Source organism: Panicum virgatum, chromosome 1K, assembly GCF_016808335.1.
Source record: "Panicum virgatum strain AP13 chromosome 1K, P.virgatum_v5, whole genome shotgun sequence".
Classification (NCBI taxonomy): Eukaryota; Viridiplantae; Streptophyta; class Magnoliopsida; order Poales; family Poaceae; genus Panicum; species Panicum virgatum.
The window spans coordinates 38,770,487-38,785,220 of record NC_053136.1 but is presented as its reverse complement, the minus strand read 5'-3'; the positions used below and the strand labels follow the sequence as shown (position 1 = coordinate 38,785,220).

At 43.3% G+C, this 14,734-nt stretch overlaps 2 protein-coding genes across 2 annotated transcripts; both read right to left on the bottom strand.

Annotated features, from left to right (window-relative positions):
* Positions 1-4,344: 4,344 nt before the first annotated feature.
* LOC120706492 (photosystem II 5 kDa protein, chloroplastic-like) lies at positions 4,345-4,977 on the bottom strand. The gene has a single exon (XM_039991160.1). The coding sequence runs from the start codon at positions 4,871-4,873 to the stop codon at positions 4,544-4,546; it is 330 nt and encodes a 109-aa protein (XP_039847094.1). The 5' UTR covers positions 4,874-4,977; the 3' UTR covers positions 4,345-4,543.
* Positions 4,978-5,394: 417 nt separating this feature from the next.
* On the bottom strand, positions 5,395-14,481 carry LOC120706484 (GPI ethanolamine phosphate transferase 1-like). The gene is made up of 18 exons (XM_039991148.1): positions 14,124-14,481; positions 13,841-14,032; positions 13,216-13,371; positions 12,432-12,725; positions 11,511-11,728; positions 11,334-11,408; positions 11,179-11,245; positions 10,573-10,895; positions 9,819-10,052; positions 9,552-9,739; positions 9,204-9,339; positions 8,999-9,107; positions 7,891-7,993; positions 7,601-7,787; positions 6,902-7,000; positions 6,751-6,809; positions 6,191-6,296; positions 5,395-5,742 (listed from the first exon to the last, which is right to left on the bottom strand). Exons 1-18 carry the CDS (start codon positions 14,344-14,346, stop codon positions 5,578-5,580), a joined length of 2,934 nt encoding a protein of 977 aa, XP_039847082.1. The 5' UTR covers positions 14,347-14,481; the 3' UTR covers positions 5,395-5,577.
* Between the last annotated feature and the right edge of the window lie 253 nt (positions 14,482-14,734).

Genomic DNA, 14,734 nt, shown 5'->3' with positions numbered 1-14,734 from the left:
GCGCGCGTACGGGATCAGGATCGCGGGGGATTGGATCGGAGGAGTGGACGGCCCAGATCGGCGGCGTGAAATTAAAGGATGCTGCCTAAACTAAAGCGCGTGCTCTATCGATCGAGCTTGCATTAGCCGCGCGCGGGATCGGAGCCGGAGGAGAGATGATGACATGCATGATTGATGAGCGAACACAACAACGCGCGGCCGTTCGGCCGGCGGAGAGCGAGGGAGGGGCATGCGCGCACCCCGGCCCGTTCCATCCATCGATCGCGCGCTGCAAAAGGGGCGCGTGGTTTCCATCCAGGCCTCTGCTTTTCCGCTGCTCGATCCGCAATGCAAGCCCCTAGCAGCTATGGGTGATGAGTGGGGCGAAAAAGAAGTGGAAAGCAAGCATTCGTCCGTGCTGCATTCTAGCACGAAGCAGCTGCCGCTGCTGCTGCACAGCTTGATCGATCTTTGGTCGATCATTGGCCGCCTATCGCTCTCCCTCACCTACGGGGACACAGAATTATTAAGCCGCTTTAGTTCATTATATTCCTGACGGGCGCCAGTATTCCAAAAGCCGTATGCATGGAAAATATCTCCCATCATATATATGCTTGTTCTCTGGCAAGCTTGTTGTCATGCATGCGCAACATAGCATCATCATACATGCATGATACATGCATGCATACAGCTTATTGTAGGTATGTTTGGATGAGCCTCTGAAATTTACTACAATAATCATCACGGCAATTGATGATAATTTTCAGTTTAGTTGAATAGTAGTAGTGCTTGCAGAAAAAGCTACTTTAATTGCCGCGCCGCAGCTAGTTTGCCGCTGTGGAAAGAGGAGGTTGGTTTGCTGTGTGGAAAGCAAGGCAACCGCGGGTCAAAACTCGGAACGGTTCCCCGGCCCCTTTGGCTTAGGTTACTCTCCGAATCTGTACCTTTGCAGCTAGGTAGCCCTTGTTTAGGGGGTTACTGCAAGCTGTTCCCCTTTGCCTATCTCGGAACACTGATCCAATCCGTCCAATCCTACCTACACCAATATTCCCACGATTACGATATCGACTACTATATTTGATCGCAATTAGTACTGCACTGTTCCAACCCCCCGAGCTAGCCGTGGTCCAGTATGCCACTAACACAAATACATATTGTAGAGATCTAAACAGATCAAGTTGGGTATGTAGTAGTCAAGCATACAAATCATTGGCACATTTGCTGTCGCTCACTGTGTTTATCCAATAATAAACCTTTTACGACTGTCATCACGTATGCAAGAGGCACAAAAGAAACACTTGGAGAATCAATCCACACTGTTGTGGGGATTGTAAAATCATCTTGTGACCACCATCTTTTTGTTCGCGGTACCAAGTTGGATTTTATTTGTAGGTCCACTATTCCAGGTTCAGATGGTGGTTTCAGTCGATGACCGAGAGTATGAGAGAGGGACCAGTAGTGGAAGTTCTGGTTCTCCCTTCCTTTTCTCCTGATAATATATAGCTGCAACTTAAAATTCAGATAATGGAGTGGTTATCAGAAGTTCATGAAGCATAGAGATTGGTTGCCATCTAAGTTCAAATACTTTTTGGAGATTAATCTAAACTCAATGCAAGTCACCACATACTATATGACAGAAAATTTAATTATTGTAGATCTCATCAAGAGGCCCTATAAGCCCTAACGCGTTGATCTCCTTTTCTCATGCATACATACATGAACTCAAAAAGAACACAGTATGTAGAGTGGTCTCGCTATTTTTTATTCTGCCCCAAAAGCAGCTGGCAATGCAAGCGGCGATCTGTACAGGTTGGGGGGCTGGAAGTTGGGCCAAAAGGAACAGTCCCCGCCTTTTGTTCGGCCACGAAACCACCAAGAAGATCGCCGGCAGACCCTATAAATAATCTTGCACAGGAAATCAATAATGATATTTGCTAATCTTTCTGCTGATGAATACATACACACATCGTCTCTAAATACATATAAAAATATTTGCCCCCATCAGCTCGATCGCATCATCCCTTTTTGTTCTTCAATTCCACTTTTCTCTGATTAATTAGATTAGTACCTGTTATTAAATACAGAAGTGACAGCTAGATGATGGTATACCTCAGAAGAGTAAACAGATGCATGCATGGATCGAGTTAGAGGTACACATCCTTAACCCCTAAGTATGGTCGGTGGTCAGCCCCTCTACAAAGGCCGCTACTGTAAGGGGGGTCGTACTGGCAGAACCTGCTGAGCTGCTTCTGCACATCTCTGCATATTGGGCATCACAGAAAGCAAGCAAGCCGAAGATGGGCCGGCGGAGTCTTTGCCTTGCCTAGGTGTGCCGTACGCCTTTGTCGTGTAGTACTACCTTCGTTCATCCTAGGAGTTCTGCAGCAGAGTGCATCCATGCATGTTCATGGCCTGGCTTGCAATAATAATGCTGCCGTCAGAATTTCGATCGATCCGGCCTGTTAGAGTTTCGGAAAAGGTCAGCTAGTATGCATGGCGTGGGATAATTATTCATCATTCGATGTTTCATTATGCATTTTGCTGGTTATTATCTAGCTCGGACGACTGACGAAGATTAGTGTCATGAAAACGACAATCTCATCATCAAGCAAAGGTAGTAATAGTAGTAAGCCAAAGGAATATAATAGGGTCTGTTTAGCGAGAAAACGCAGCCGCGCACTCTACTCCTTGCAACTTGCAACCCGATTCTGTTTTAGACGCACCTTACCTGCTGCCCGTACGTGTGTTAAAAAAAGAAGTATCAGATCGTCTAATACCTATACATTACACAGTCATCTGTCGTTATGCGTAAAGCATAGAAAACACAGAGAGAGAGACGGCAGAAAAGATTGAGAATACCCTAGAAAGATTGTTGTCGAAGAAAAGGCAGAATTTATATAATAGCTTGAGAGAGCCAGAGCCGAGAAGAGAAGCAAGCAGGTACAGTTTTGTCCGGCGCTGTTGGAGGGTCGATGCCAACCTGACCGGTAATAATAATGCTCCCTTCTCTAACTTTGCCAAACCATATTCTAAATCTGATTTATTTGTGCTCGGGGGCTTTAGGCGTAGGCGTAGCTGGAAGAATGTTCGCCGTTCCTCCGGCGGCGGCAATTGTTAGGCGCGCGCGCCACCTATTGGCGACCGGAGGCTTGCCTAAACTATTCAATCGGGAAGCCCCAACGTGTCGTGTGATCAGGCGATTGGATTGCTCTTGATCACGTACGGGAGCCTGCTGATAGCTAGCTTATTATTCGCGCTGATTGAAGGGGACAGAATAACCGATGAAGATTTCTGGTCCATACTCTTCTCGTTGGTACGGCGTCGATCGAGAGATGGATGGCACCATGCATGGCATTGGCATGGCATCTTCGAGAACCCTCTGGCTAGCTAGCTAGGGACCGTGCGTGACGACATGGATCCTGTTGAAAGCATTGCTTGACAAGTTACTTCTCGAAAGATCCTCGGAAACTACACATATCCGGGGGTTTCTCTTTGGCAAAACATCTTTGATCGGGATGCATGTTGAGCAAAGTTATTGTAATTGGGACAAAACTAAATGGATCTTTCTATTTACTTGAACAAGACTAAATGGACCTTTTACACCGTAAAAAAAACGGCTGGGGGCGGGAAGGGGGGGGGGTGTTTGAAGGGACCCATCATTTTTTATTAAGAGAAAATAACACGGCTTCTTCCGGCCGCGGAAAAATTCCCGAACTCTAGCCTATGCCCGAGAGGGCCATGCCTTACGCCGATCACAGCGAGGAGATTTTTTTTTACCTTTTACACCGTAATAACCTGTTTGCCTTTCTTTTGTCTCTGAAGTACCGTGACAAAACAAAGCTAAATTTCCCCTTTGGTATTTTTTTGTCAACCACGTACTTTTTTTTTGGGAGGGAACAAACCAGCGGCATTCTGTTCGGAACAAACCAACCAGCGTCTAACCCAGAGTATGTTGGGCTCAAATGAGGAACGGCACATCATTCCGCTAGGCCCACAGCCCACTGGGCCGTCTCCTTCCGCAAGGCTTTCTCTTCAGGTTTGTCTGTCATCTTAATCTAAAAAAAAAGGTTTGTCTGTCATCTGCTCACACGCGCACTGGCTTTAGTCTGAAGACTGAACAAGAAATAGAACGCACAACGTTTAGCCTGCTTAAACTAATCACCGTCGTCGATACAACAGCCGCCGAGCACGATCCATCACGGACGCATGAAAGAGATAAAAAAACCAGAAGAGATCCACCCGAGTTCAATTCGCAGCTCAAATTCGTACGCTCGCAGAGCATGGCCGGCAAGCAGGAGGTCGCCATTAATCCAACACCAAGAGCAGAGCCAAACAGAGATCAGCAGGTGACCACACACACACGCGTGTAACGAAGCAGGAACGGTTTTATCTTCAAATTTGCAACAATATTATTACAACTTTGAGACCGTCCATGGCGACCGGGCCATGCAAGCCGTCTCATCTAAGCTCGAAGAATCATGCATCAACAGGGAGAGGCGAACCGTGCGGCGCGCGCGCGTTATATACCATACCAGCAGCTCGCGTAGCGTGCTCGGCCTAGGCCTCAGTTGTGGCAGACCTTGGCGGTGGGCATGGTGACGCAGATGGGCGCGTACTTCTTCTTCGCCTCGGGGCTCCCGTTCTTGGGGCCCGCCGTGGCGGCGCCGGCGCCGCCGACGGCCGCGACGGCCGCCGCCGCCGCCGCGAGCATCACGGCGCGGCGCCCCTCGGCGGGCGCCTCCCCGGCGGCGGCCGCCGCCAGCCTCGCGGGCTCCTGATGCTGGTGGCCGCGCTCGACCTTGGCGGCCCTGGCCACGGCGAGACTGCCGCGGCGGGAGGGTGCGGCCGCCGCCACTGCCGCGAAGGAGGGCGCCATCATGGTGAGCGACGCCATCAGTAAGCGAGTTGTCGTCGGCCGCTGCTGCGGTGCTGCTGCTAGCTGCTGGTGCGGTGCGGACGTGGATGGCTGGTGCTGCGTGGGGAGGTTTTGGCGGCGGGCGCATGGTTATTAAGCTGCGGTCGGGAAGGGGCTTATCCCGCGTGGGGGTGAGCCGCCAGTGCGGCGCCGCCATGTGGCCGGGCGGCGTGACGTGGCGGAGGGGAGGGCGCGGATGCTGGATAACGCGAGGTGTGCCCGAGAGGATAACGAACGGGCGGACCGGATGACGCAGCCGGAATTCTGGGCTACTGGACTGGATCGCCGCGATCGTGATCCATCAGACCGTGCACTTTCAGGCTGCACTGAGTTACCACACCAATGCGGCAATGCCCGTCTAGTTGGATGAGATAACAAGTAATAGGACCTAGCGGCATGGGCTTACCGTAGCAGCGTAGCAATTGAGAATTACCCTTCTGGCTGAACTGAATCAACAAAAGTTGATTTATTGCGCGAGAAGAAATTTTGACACGAAAAAAGCATGTAAAAAAAATCTATTCGCCACTTATGAATGGAAAAATAAATTAGCACAAAATTTTGGTACAAGGTCCATCTACAAACTACACAAGCTAAGTTACAAAACTTGGGCCACAAATGAAAGCCGAGCCCAGAATTTTTTTTTCAAAAGGAATGGATCTGGAACTCTGAAAGAACTGAACAATTTACATAACTTTCCGTGCGGTTAGTTGCCGAGACGAGACCACAATATCCCTGGTGTATATATTTGTCAGAGCAAAAAGTAGCAAAACGAACACTACTTGGGCGCTCACTATTCCGAAATGGCTAATGCTGTTGCCAATCTCCATCCAACTGCCGGTATTCCGTACCTGTGGGGAAAATGAACAGCAACATCCAGCACATTAATTTTTGTAGCTGCACGAAATTCACTTATATTCAGATTTAAGGTTAAAACATAGTCATCAGAAACAAAAATGCAACGTAACACCATCTTGGTGCACTTCCAACTTCTTTCCTAGAGGTGATTCAGCCTTTGAGCTTCTCTAGACCCGAGTTCAAAACTAGTTTGTTACTTTACACTGCACAGCACACACTATTCATATGGAGTATATCTTTTTTTTTTGCAGGTATATGGAGTATATCTTTAACAAGAGATTGCCATTAATATATTTAAATATGGCAAACCAAACAAACTTTACCCATTAATGGATACAAACGAAAGAAACCATATAGAACTAAATATGGTTGAGGTAATGGAACATGTCTTCAAAGCATGAAAATAGAATTGCGAAATATTGATGAAAAGAACATACATACCAGGAAAAAGAAATGAATGGTCATGACATCTGAAAGCAGTATTACAAGAAAGTAGCAGCCCAATCGTGGGATCCGGACAATCTTGGTTACCGCGCTAAATGTACATCTGCAATTGATCATGAAGACCAGCTTAATAAAGTCCAGTTGAACACAAATTAAAAGTGTCTATTTAGTTTGGGTGTTTGGGCGTTGCCCCAATGTTAGGTAGGGTGGGCAGCCTCATCTTCTTTACGTGTTTCGGATGCTGATTGTAGAGATAAATCAAGTACTCCCAAATTGAATCTAAAAGCAGACAAAGTGATAACTAATGTGCACGGAACACTTAATCTCAATAGATATCGAAATGAAAAACAAATTATATACACCTTGCTGCCTATTTTATCTTCCTATAGCAGAAGGTGACCTTACTGTAACAAAACTTGCATTAAAGCATCATATTTTTTGAAAGACGGTTAGACAAAAATAAAATTATCATGCACTGAGATTCCATAAATCACATCTTCATTAGTTCATTTTAACTTGACGACACTACATAGATAGCAAGGTCCAAAAGAACTTACATGACAAGCATGAAAGGAATGAACAGTTTAAAGATAAGAAGTCCTGCCATAAGAAACGGCTGCCAAGAAAAAAGAGAAAACATCAATGCCTACAGTAATAAGAAGTAAAGTAGTCTTTCAAAGAGAAATGATATATAACATATAAACTTACACTAAAAACTGTGATGAATCTGTACACGGATGAGATCTCAAAGCTTGCAATACTTGCAAAATTACCAGTACCAAAGAAGGCCACATTAAATAAGATCACCTGAAACAGAAAGATATCATTAGTTAGAGCATTCTGCTTTCAGCTAAAATAATGACAAAACTGTTCTTAGTTTCTACTACGATGTTTGGATACTTAAAAAATTATATGGTGGAAATATGGAATATCATGCTATGAAAGGTTGGAAGACGGTTAGCACAGGAAGTCTCTAATACATGCATTTGTTCATTATTTTCATGTTATATGTTATTCAGAATTATCAAATGCATAACCATGTAGAAGCATTTCTTTTATTAGAAATCTGCCAATGCCATTCTGTAGTGAAGCTTAATATGTTTACATTATCACTGGTCCAAGTTTTCAAAGTTTCACTTCACATATTCTAAAACACCTATTGAGAGCAGAAAGAGTGGCTTTCATTGGCCACTACTACTGTTAATGATTTAGCATCTTTGGCTGCCTATGACTTCCAATTCTAGAGGATTATCTACTGTCCATACAATCTGATATCTATTCTGCTATTTATATATAAAAAATAATGCATTGTGTCCAATTGCTTCCACACTTTTATGCGGTACCTCAACTATAGAATTGGGATTATATACTTCAATCAGCAAGACAAATGGTAACAACAAGACTTACAAATAATAAAGGAATTCTTAAATCAGATAATTGTAGGTGTCTTTCTTCATAACCAAACACTGAGCCATCCACAAGGCTTCTACGACGTGCAGATCCACTTTCTTCTGAGCAGTACAGGTTGGCAGATTCCACAAATATCCATCCAATCAGTACCATTGAGAAAGCACTGTAGAAAACCGCTTCATAGCTGCAGGGGTTTGACAAAATATGAGATACTATTTTCATGTTCCAAGACTCCAGGCACTGTACACACAAAAAAAGTGTATGAACTGCAGAAGGCAACAGAATACCCAATAGAAAGCAGCAGAAAAGGAGGAGCAAAACCCAAGAAGATAGATGTAAGACGAGACAGAACACTAGGCGGTGAGAAAAGAGGTAGCACCATAGCAACACCTGCCAAATATAATGCACGTTAAAAACAATAGAACCAAAAATCTTACAAGTTCAAACAGGATATACGATATAGCACAAACAAGGTTGCACAAATGGCTTTAAAAAATGGGATGTGTTTAGTGGAGTTCAGCTCAACATACTTTCTTGGTCAGGCCCAAAGCTGATGTAGATCTTTAACAAAGTAGAATGTTTCCACCTGGGGTTACAGCTATTCCCCAGAGGGCAGGATTAATTTTCATTTTTCTTCTTTTCTTATTACATTTTATTCTCTGGATATATTCCAATATGACTCTCACAGTTTCTCATAATAAAAACAAAAAGGGGCAATTCTGAATTGTTAGCCTACCAAAGTTCTGAACTTGATATCATTTTCCTAGTTCAGTGGAGAATATATTTATTACAATAATGCCAGTTAACATTGCAGGCAGTTGACATTTTTTAGAAGGTTTCAGAAAAGCAGCCAGTTCTGGAATCTGATCAGTTATAAGAAACCTGGTCAACAGTGCTACCAAGCTTTGTTCCAGCTGTTTCATTAATCATTACAGAACAAAAGGCAAAGCAATTGTTCCGCAAGAACCAAACCTACCTACCACAAATAACATTAGGATGCTCAGACGGATCCATCAGGAATAGAAGAGGAGCATTCTTGGAGTTAGAACATTTTTTTTATTCAGTTAATGTACCAACCCCTCAATACCGTGAGTTTCTTATGTCCAAACAAGGCATTTACCCGTTAAAAACGAGAAAAAATAAAAAAATAGCCTACTTAGTGATAACAATTAAAACAGTTCGAAAAATGCCAAATAAGACCCTCACTCTTGGGTTGATGCGCAAACAAAATTTAGCTGCAAGTGATGTTCAGACTTATAAGTTGTTGCTGTATGATTACAAGAAAACATGATGTATCAACGGATCAGATATTGGAATATTGCCATAAAAACTGAAGACAGGAACCAGTGACACACTAGAGAATTGGCGGCACAAATAGCAACTCATGTGGCTTACCAGCTAAAGACCAGTTGATCAATTGGTGCAATGAGTGTAATTCTCTGTTCTGGGACCGATGTGAGGTAGATAACCACACCATTATTGAAGATATTGCAACTAAAATAACCTGAAACATAGTAAGTGACATGTCAACAATGTATCAAACTTGAACTTCCACGAAAGAAATGCCAATATCAGGATATAACTATTTCGAGTTTTGCACCTGTACAAAATATAGCTTTGAGGATTGAGAATCCCGTTTATTTGCTCGTGTCAGATAGAGCCAAAAGGTGGTACAATTGGAGTTAGCCCATCTTGAAGCCACTGCGATCAGTATTATGAGTGCTCCACTAAGAATTCTGCAGATAAAGAGTTCATCAGATCAAAGCTGCAAGGAAAACACCCAAATAAACAATATTTGGTGACATTTAGATAGCTAGCAGCTTCTTACAATCATGAATCATATATAACAGTATCAATGGTTTACTATGTACATGCAACAGCTTGTTCTCTTCTAGGACTAGAGAAAATGCAAGAAAAAGCATGCACGAAGGCTGTGAAAGAAGCATACACCAAGTTGTTGTTTTCTGGTATTTCAGCTGGCATCAATGTGAATACAGACAGGAACCAGCAAGCAAGCCATATGTATATCCCAAGTACAGGGCTAGCTTGAATAAAAAAGGCTACATAAGTTGAACCAGTTATGCCAAGGACCAAGAAGCACCATGTATAGATTTTCCTATCAAAGAAGCTTATAACCTGCACATAAGTACCAAATTCCATGTTAAATCTCCTGAAAAAACTTAAAATGCTTGGTGTGTCAACACTGTGTACGTACCAGAAACTCCAATACAAACAGTGCAATCACCGAACTGATCAGGAGATTCAATGTATGCTTGAAGGGCACATTAGAAGATTCTCTCCACACAGCCTTCAGAAATTCAAAGTTTTGTACAATTCTTGTCCAAAGGAATATTGTCATAAATGCATAAGCATGGTAAAGAAGCGGTGATTTCTCCAGAAGTAGTATAATGGATGACAAACCCATAAAGAAACATCCACCAATGTAAACCTGAAATCAGTGGAGATAATATCAAAACAGTGTAATCATGTAACTAAAAGCACATCACCATTTAATAAATAGACAAAGCACAAAAAGATAGTTGATAAGCAACTTTGATTACACAAGAATGAATAATTATGCAGCCCTAATTCTATCTGATGTATACACTCTAGACATAACCAAACATCTGAAATTCTTGATATGAATTCTAAGTATCTGTTCTGCAGGGGCAAAGAAAAAAGAATCTTGGAAAATGTAACAAGGAAAACGTAATGAAGTTCAACAAAAATATATTGTCTCCAATCTAGATTGAGTAAACTGAAAATGGCACCAACAAATGAATACGATCGTAACATATAAAAGAACAGACATAAATACATAAAGACTGGACAAAGATAAACTATCATACTATATTGTCTCCAATCTAGATTGAGTAAATTGAAAATGGCTCCAACAAATGAATACGATCGTAACATATAAAAGAACAGACATAAATACATAAAGACTGGACAAAGATAAACTATCATACTTTCATGGAGGTATTCTTAGGATGCAATAAAGCCTTCTTTAGCAGAATCGCAGGAAATGATGTATAAGACTGTAGCACATGTAGAATGAGGTTGACCATCCATCCAATATATCCAAGGGTAATTGTTGTCATTAACATGAACCAATCATATGTTTGGAAATAATGGAGACCGGCAAGAGCCATCCTCCGGAGCTCTTCAGAATGTTTCATGGCAGTATCATAGTCCCTTTCAGATATAAGATCCTCAATCTGACTGAGCACTGAAGAATAGTTTGTCAGTGGCTTAAAAGGCTTGAAATAGAGTGAACTGGATTGCTTCAGCTCTGAGATCGATAAGGAAGTGATGTTTAGGATTAAGAGTGTGATCTATTGTTTAATTGTTTATCTTGGTCACATTTGCATTAGGAAAAAACAGGAAGTTGATTGACAGCATGAACAGTCTTGTTGATCGACTGTGGACTTCAATAATAGAACAGCAATGATGTCTTCATATTACTCAATCACACTACGAGACATCTCACCAAGAATAGCATATCCTAGAAGCTTAGAAGCATCGAGTAAGCAAAATTTAAAGTTCAAGTGTGTAAACTTGTTCTGGAAGGATACGTGATTTTCGGAGAAACTGGTTAAGAATTTGCTTTGTATTGGCCAGAACTGCTTCAACTTCATCAGCCTGTATGAATATAGGAGATAAACTTTGACAAGCAGTGTTAAGCCAAGCACAAAAGATTTTTTGCATAGTGCAGCAGTGATTGTCTGACCTTGTTTAGTTTCAAATAGTGAGTAGGTAAGCTCCCCACCGAATTCATTGGGCATGGTAAACCCACAAGTGTAGACTGCAATTATTTTGAGGAACTCAGAAAATGTTTATTTAAGAAAACCAAATGCAGCCAGAGAAGAAATGAATACATAGTTGAACACGGAAATTTCTAAGCTACCATTAGAGGAGCTATATCAGCCTGGTTGACATCCACTCTCTCAAAGCCCTCAAGGGCCCAGTCCTGTGGAGTGGGCGTATCATGTTTATGATCATCAACAAACCGAAAGCCATCATCTGGCTTCTCTGTATAAGCCAAGAACTTTGGACTTCTGATTCCAGCACCCCATGCTACAAGAGGAGTATCAGTATTCGAAGGGTGTCCGTCTCCATGGCTTCCTGTAGGTAGAAGTGCCTAATTAGATCGGCATTACAAATAACAAAGGAATGATATAGTACTAACCCAATATACTAACAAGTTAACCAATAAAAATGAAGCTGTTTCAATTAGTCACAGCCTAACAGATCCATCGGCAATAGCAAAATTCCTTGTGATATACCCAAGGCAGTTTTGCATAAAGTGAAAACAAAATCAGGCCTTAGATGACAGGATTGGGGTTGTCAACACTATTCCAAAATGCAGCATGAAATCAGTGCAGACTGAATTAGTGCAGCCAATTTCAGTGCATGAAATCAGATTGAATCAGTGGCTATTTCAGGTCAGCAATGAACTAATTCATTTTGCAGTCCAGATTGAATTGGAGCAGCCAGTTATGCCGTTCATTCTGAGCATGCAGCAGTTGACTAGGGGATAACTTCCAAATTTATATGCATACCAGGTGGAAAGAGATAGGCCTGGGGAGTTACTATTCGAGTCTAACTTGATTCCTAGACCCCAGTGTTCAAATTAAAATGTGAATTTTTCAAATTTTTACAGTTGCCTGGTGGTGACCAAGCTTTGCCGCTCTCCCAGAACATGGCAGGTTCCCTCCACAATTCAGAACCCTGTCCAGGAACCCAGAACTCATATAGTACCTAACCTCTACATAATATACGAAGATGAGCAACAAATTTTTTTGCGAGAAAGTTTTGTATCACCTACCTTTGTCACTCATTCCATGATCTGCGGTAAACACATAAGCTGTTTGGTTGTCTTTGAAATAGTTCTCCATGAGATTGTACACACTTTCAGCTATTTGATCGACAACCTTGACATTGTTCAGATAAATGCTTGAATAGGGTCGGTGTGCATGGCCATTGGTATCACAGCCCAGTAAATGCAGAAATATAACCAATTTATCCTGTAGGAGTAACTGCCTCAATTTAATGTCGTCAAAAGACCTGTTGAGAAGACCTTGAAACTGGTCAAATGACCAATGATCCAGAAATGATGCATCTGCAACCAAGTTCTCTAACAAAGTAAAAACATGATTCCAAAATAAAAGTAAAATGCAAAAGCAGAGGATTGATGGTTTATAGATCCTTTGATGTTGAGTAAAATTCCCTCTTCTTTTCTTGAAGAGGGGCACATCCGACATCCCTCATGTATTCAAACAAGAAACATTACACAAGAAAACCCATAAAATTCATGATAACACTTTCCATTTGCTGTTTAAAAAAAAAGAACATTCACCAAAAATAAAGAAAAAAAATTCAAAGATCTATTTTACATATGATCTGTTACAAGATGAACTTTTAGATTAACAAGAATATTCAGGAAGAATGAATGTGCAGTATGAGAAACCACAAAGTTATCTAAACATGTCGAGCAAAGAATGATATCGTTTGATATGTCTACCACAGTACTTGTAGGACAATTACAAACATACAACACCATAGTACTCTAGCTTAACTTTCAGCAAGCTACATGTACCAATAAATCTGACCTGTTGCAAAGTCTTCATATTCATGTGGATAAGTGTCCCAGGTACTGTGAGGTAGGTTACTGCAGAATATAGGAACAATATCTGGACTTCCAAATGAGATAGTGTGCCGACTCTGATTGAATACAGAATCAAACTCAACTGGATTGGCCTTCCATCCTGCACCATACAGTATAAAGTTCAAATGACCTTCACAATGAATTTCCATGACACAACTCAGGTGTGTTTTACTAAGCTCAGCTAAAAGCAACTCGTAGTCCTAGACAAGCAAACACATTACATTAGGGCGTAGCAAAATATTACTGCTTAGCTCATCAGATCATAGCGTATTTACTATTTAATTGAGCAATATTAATCACGAGTAGGTTGTCAGTACTACCCATCTATAACACCTCTCTCGGTAACAAATTACGGCACATAGTTAACTACATGTGTTTTGGTCACCAATTCACCATGTGGGCGCAAGTATCATCAATACTATTTCAGTAGTAGCAATTATGAAAAATGGCGAGTTATGAGAAATGCCACTGACACTAAACAAAGCAATGCAATTATACAAAAGTGCAGCATAACTGAAAATTGAAGTAAGCTGAATGACTTGTGAAAACACGACACATGAGCAGTTCACCTTTGGTGACAGCACTGGGGTCCTCGTAGAAGCCAGCGATGAGGGAGACGTGGCCGGGCCTGGACTCGGTGGGCGGGCGCGCGTGGCTGACACCCCACCGGCCCTTCTCCTCGATCACGCCGCGCAGGAACGGCGCCCTGTACCTCCCCCGCTCGTCCGGCTCGAAGAACTTGTCCGCCCTGAGACCGTCCGCTGCACGCACCAAAACCCCAGCCAGATCACACGCCCAGCATCGGGCCGAAGAGTAATGAGACGGGATCGGAGGATCAGGAGCGGGGCGCACCGACGAGGAGGACGAGGCGCTTGGCGGGGGCCGCGGAGAGGCGGGGCGGCACGGGGTCCATGCCGTGCACGATGGGGGACTTGAAGTAGATGTCGAAGATGCTGAGCATGTACACGGCGTGGAGCGCGACGCCGAGGACGACCAGCCACCGCTCGCGCCGCCGAGTGGAGGCGGACGGCGAGTGCGGCTGCGGCTCCGGCTGCGGGCGTGGGCGGCCGGCCATCGCGGCGGGCGGGGCGCCGGCCGAGCCGAGGAGGTTGAGGCGGTGGATCTGGGTGGGTTCTTTGGAGGGAAGGGGACTGAGCGCGAAGGCGCCGTTGGACTGACGGACTGACACGACCAGGGCACGCCGCGGAGTGGGAGCTGCCGGCCGGGCTTGGTTGGGGGGCACGGATCGGAAGTTGACACGCTGAATAAGCTCATGATATGCGCCTTTGTTAATAAGCAATCAGATTATCCAATCAATAGTAACTTACTTGAGTTAGCTTCATTAGTCATATTTCTATTTTTAGACTATTTATTGGATCTCTGGCTAAATACACGCATACATTCACACTCACTACTATGAACATACACACGTACCCACACCTTAGCATCTCGAGAGAGGCCAG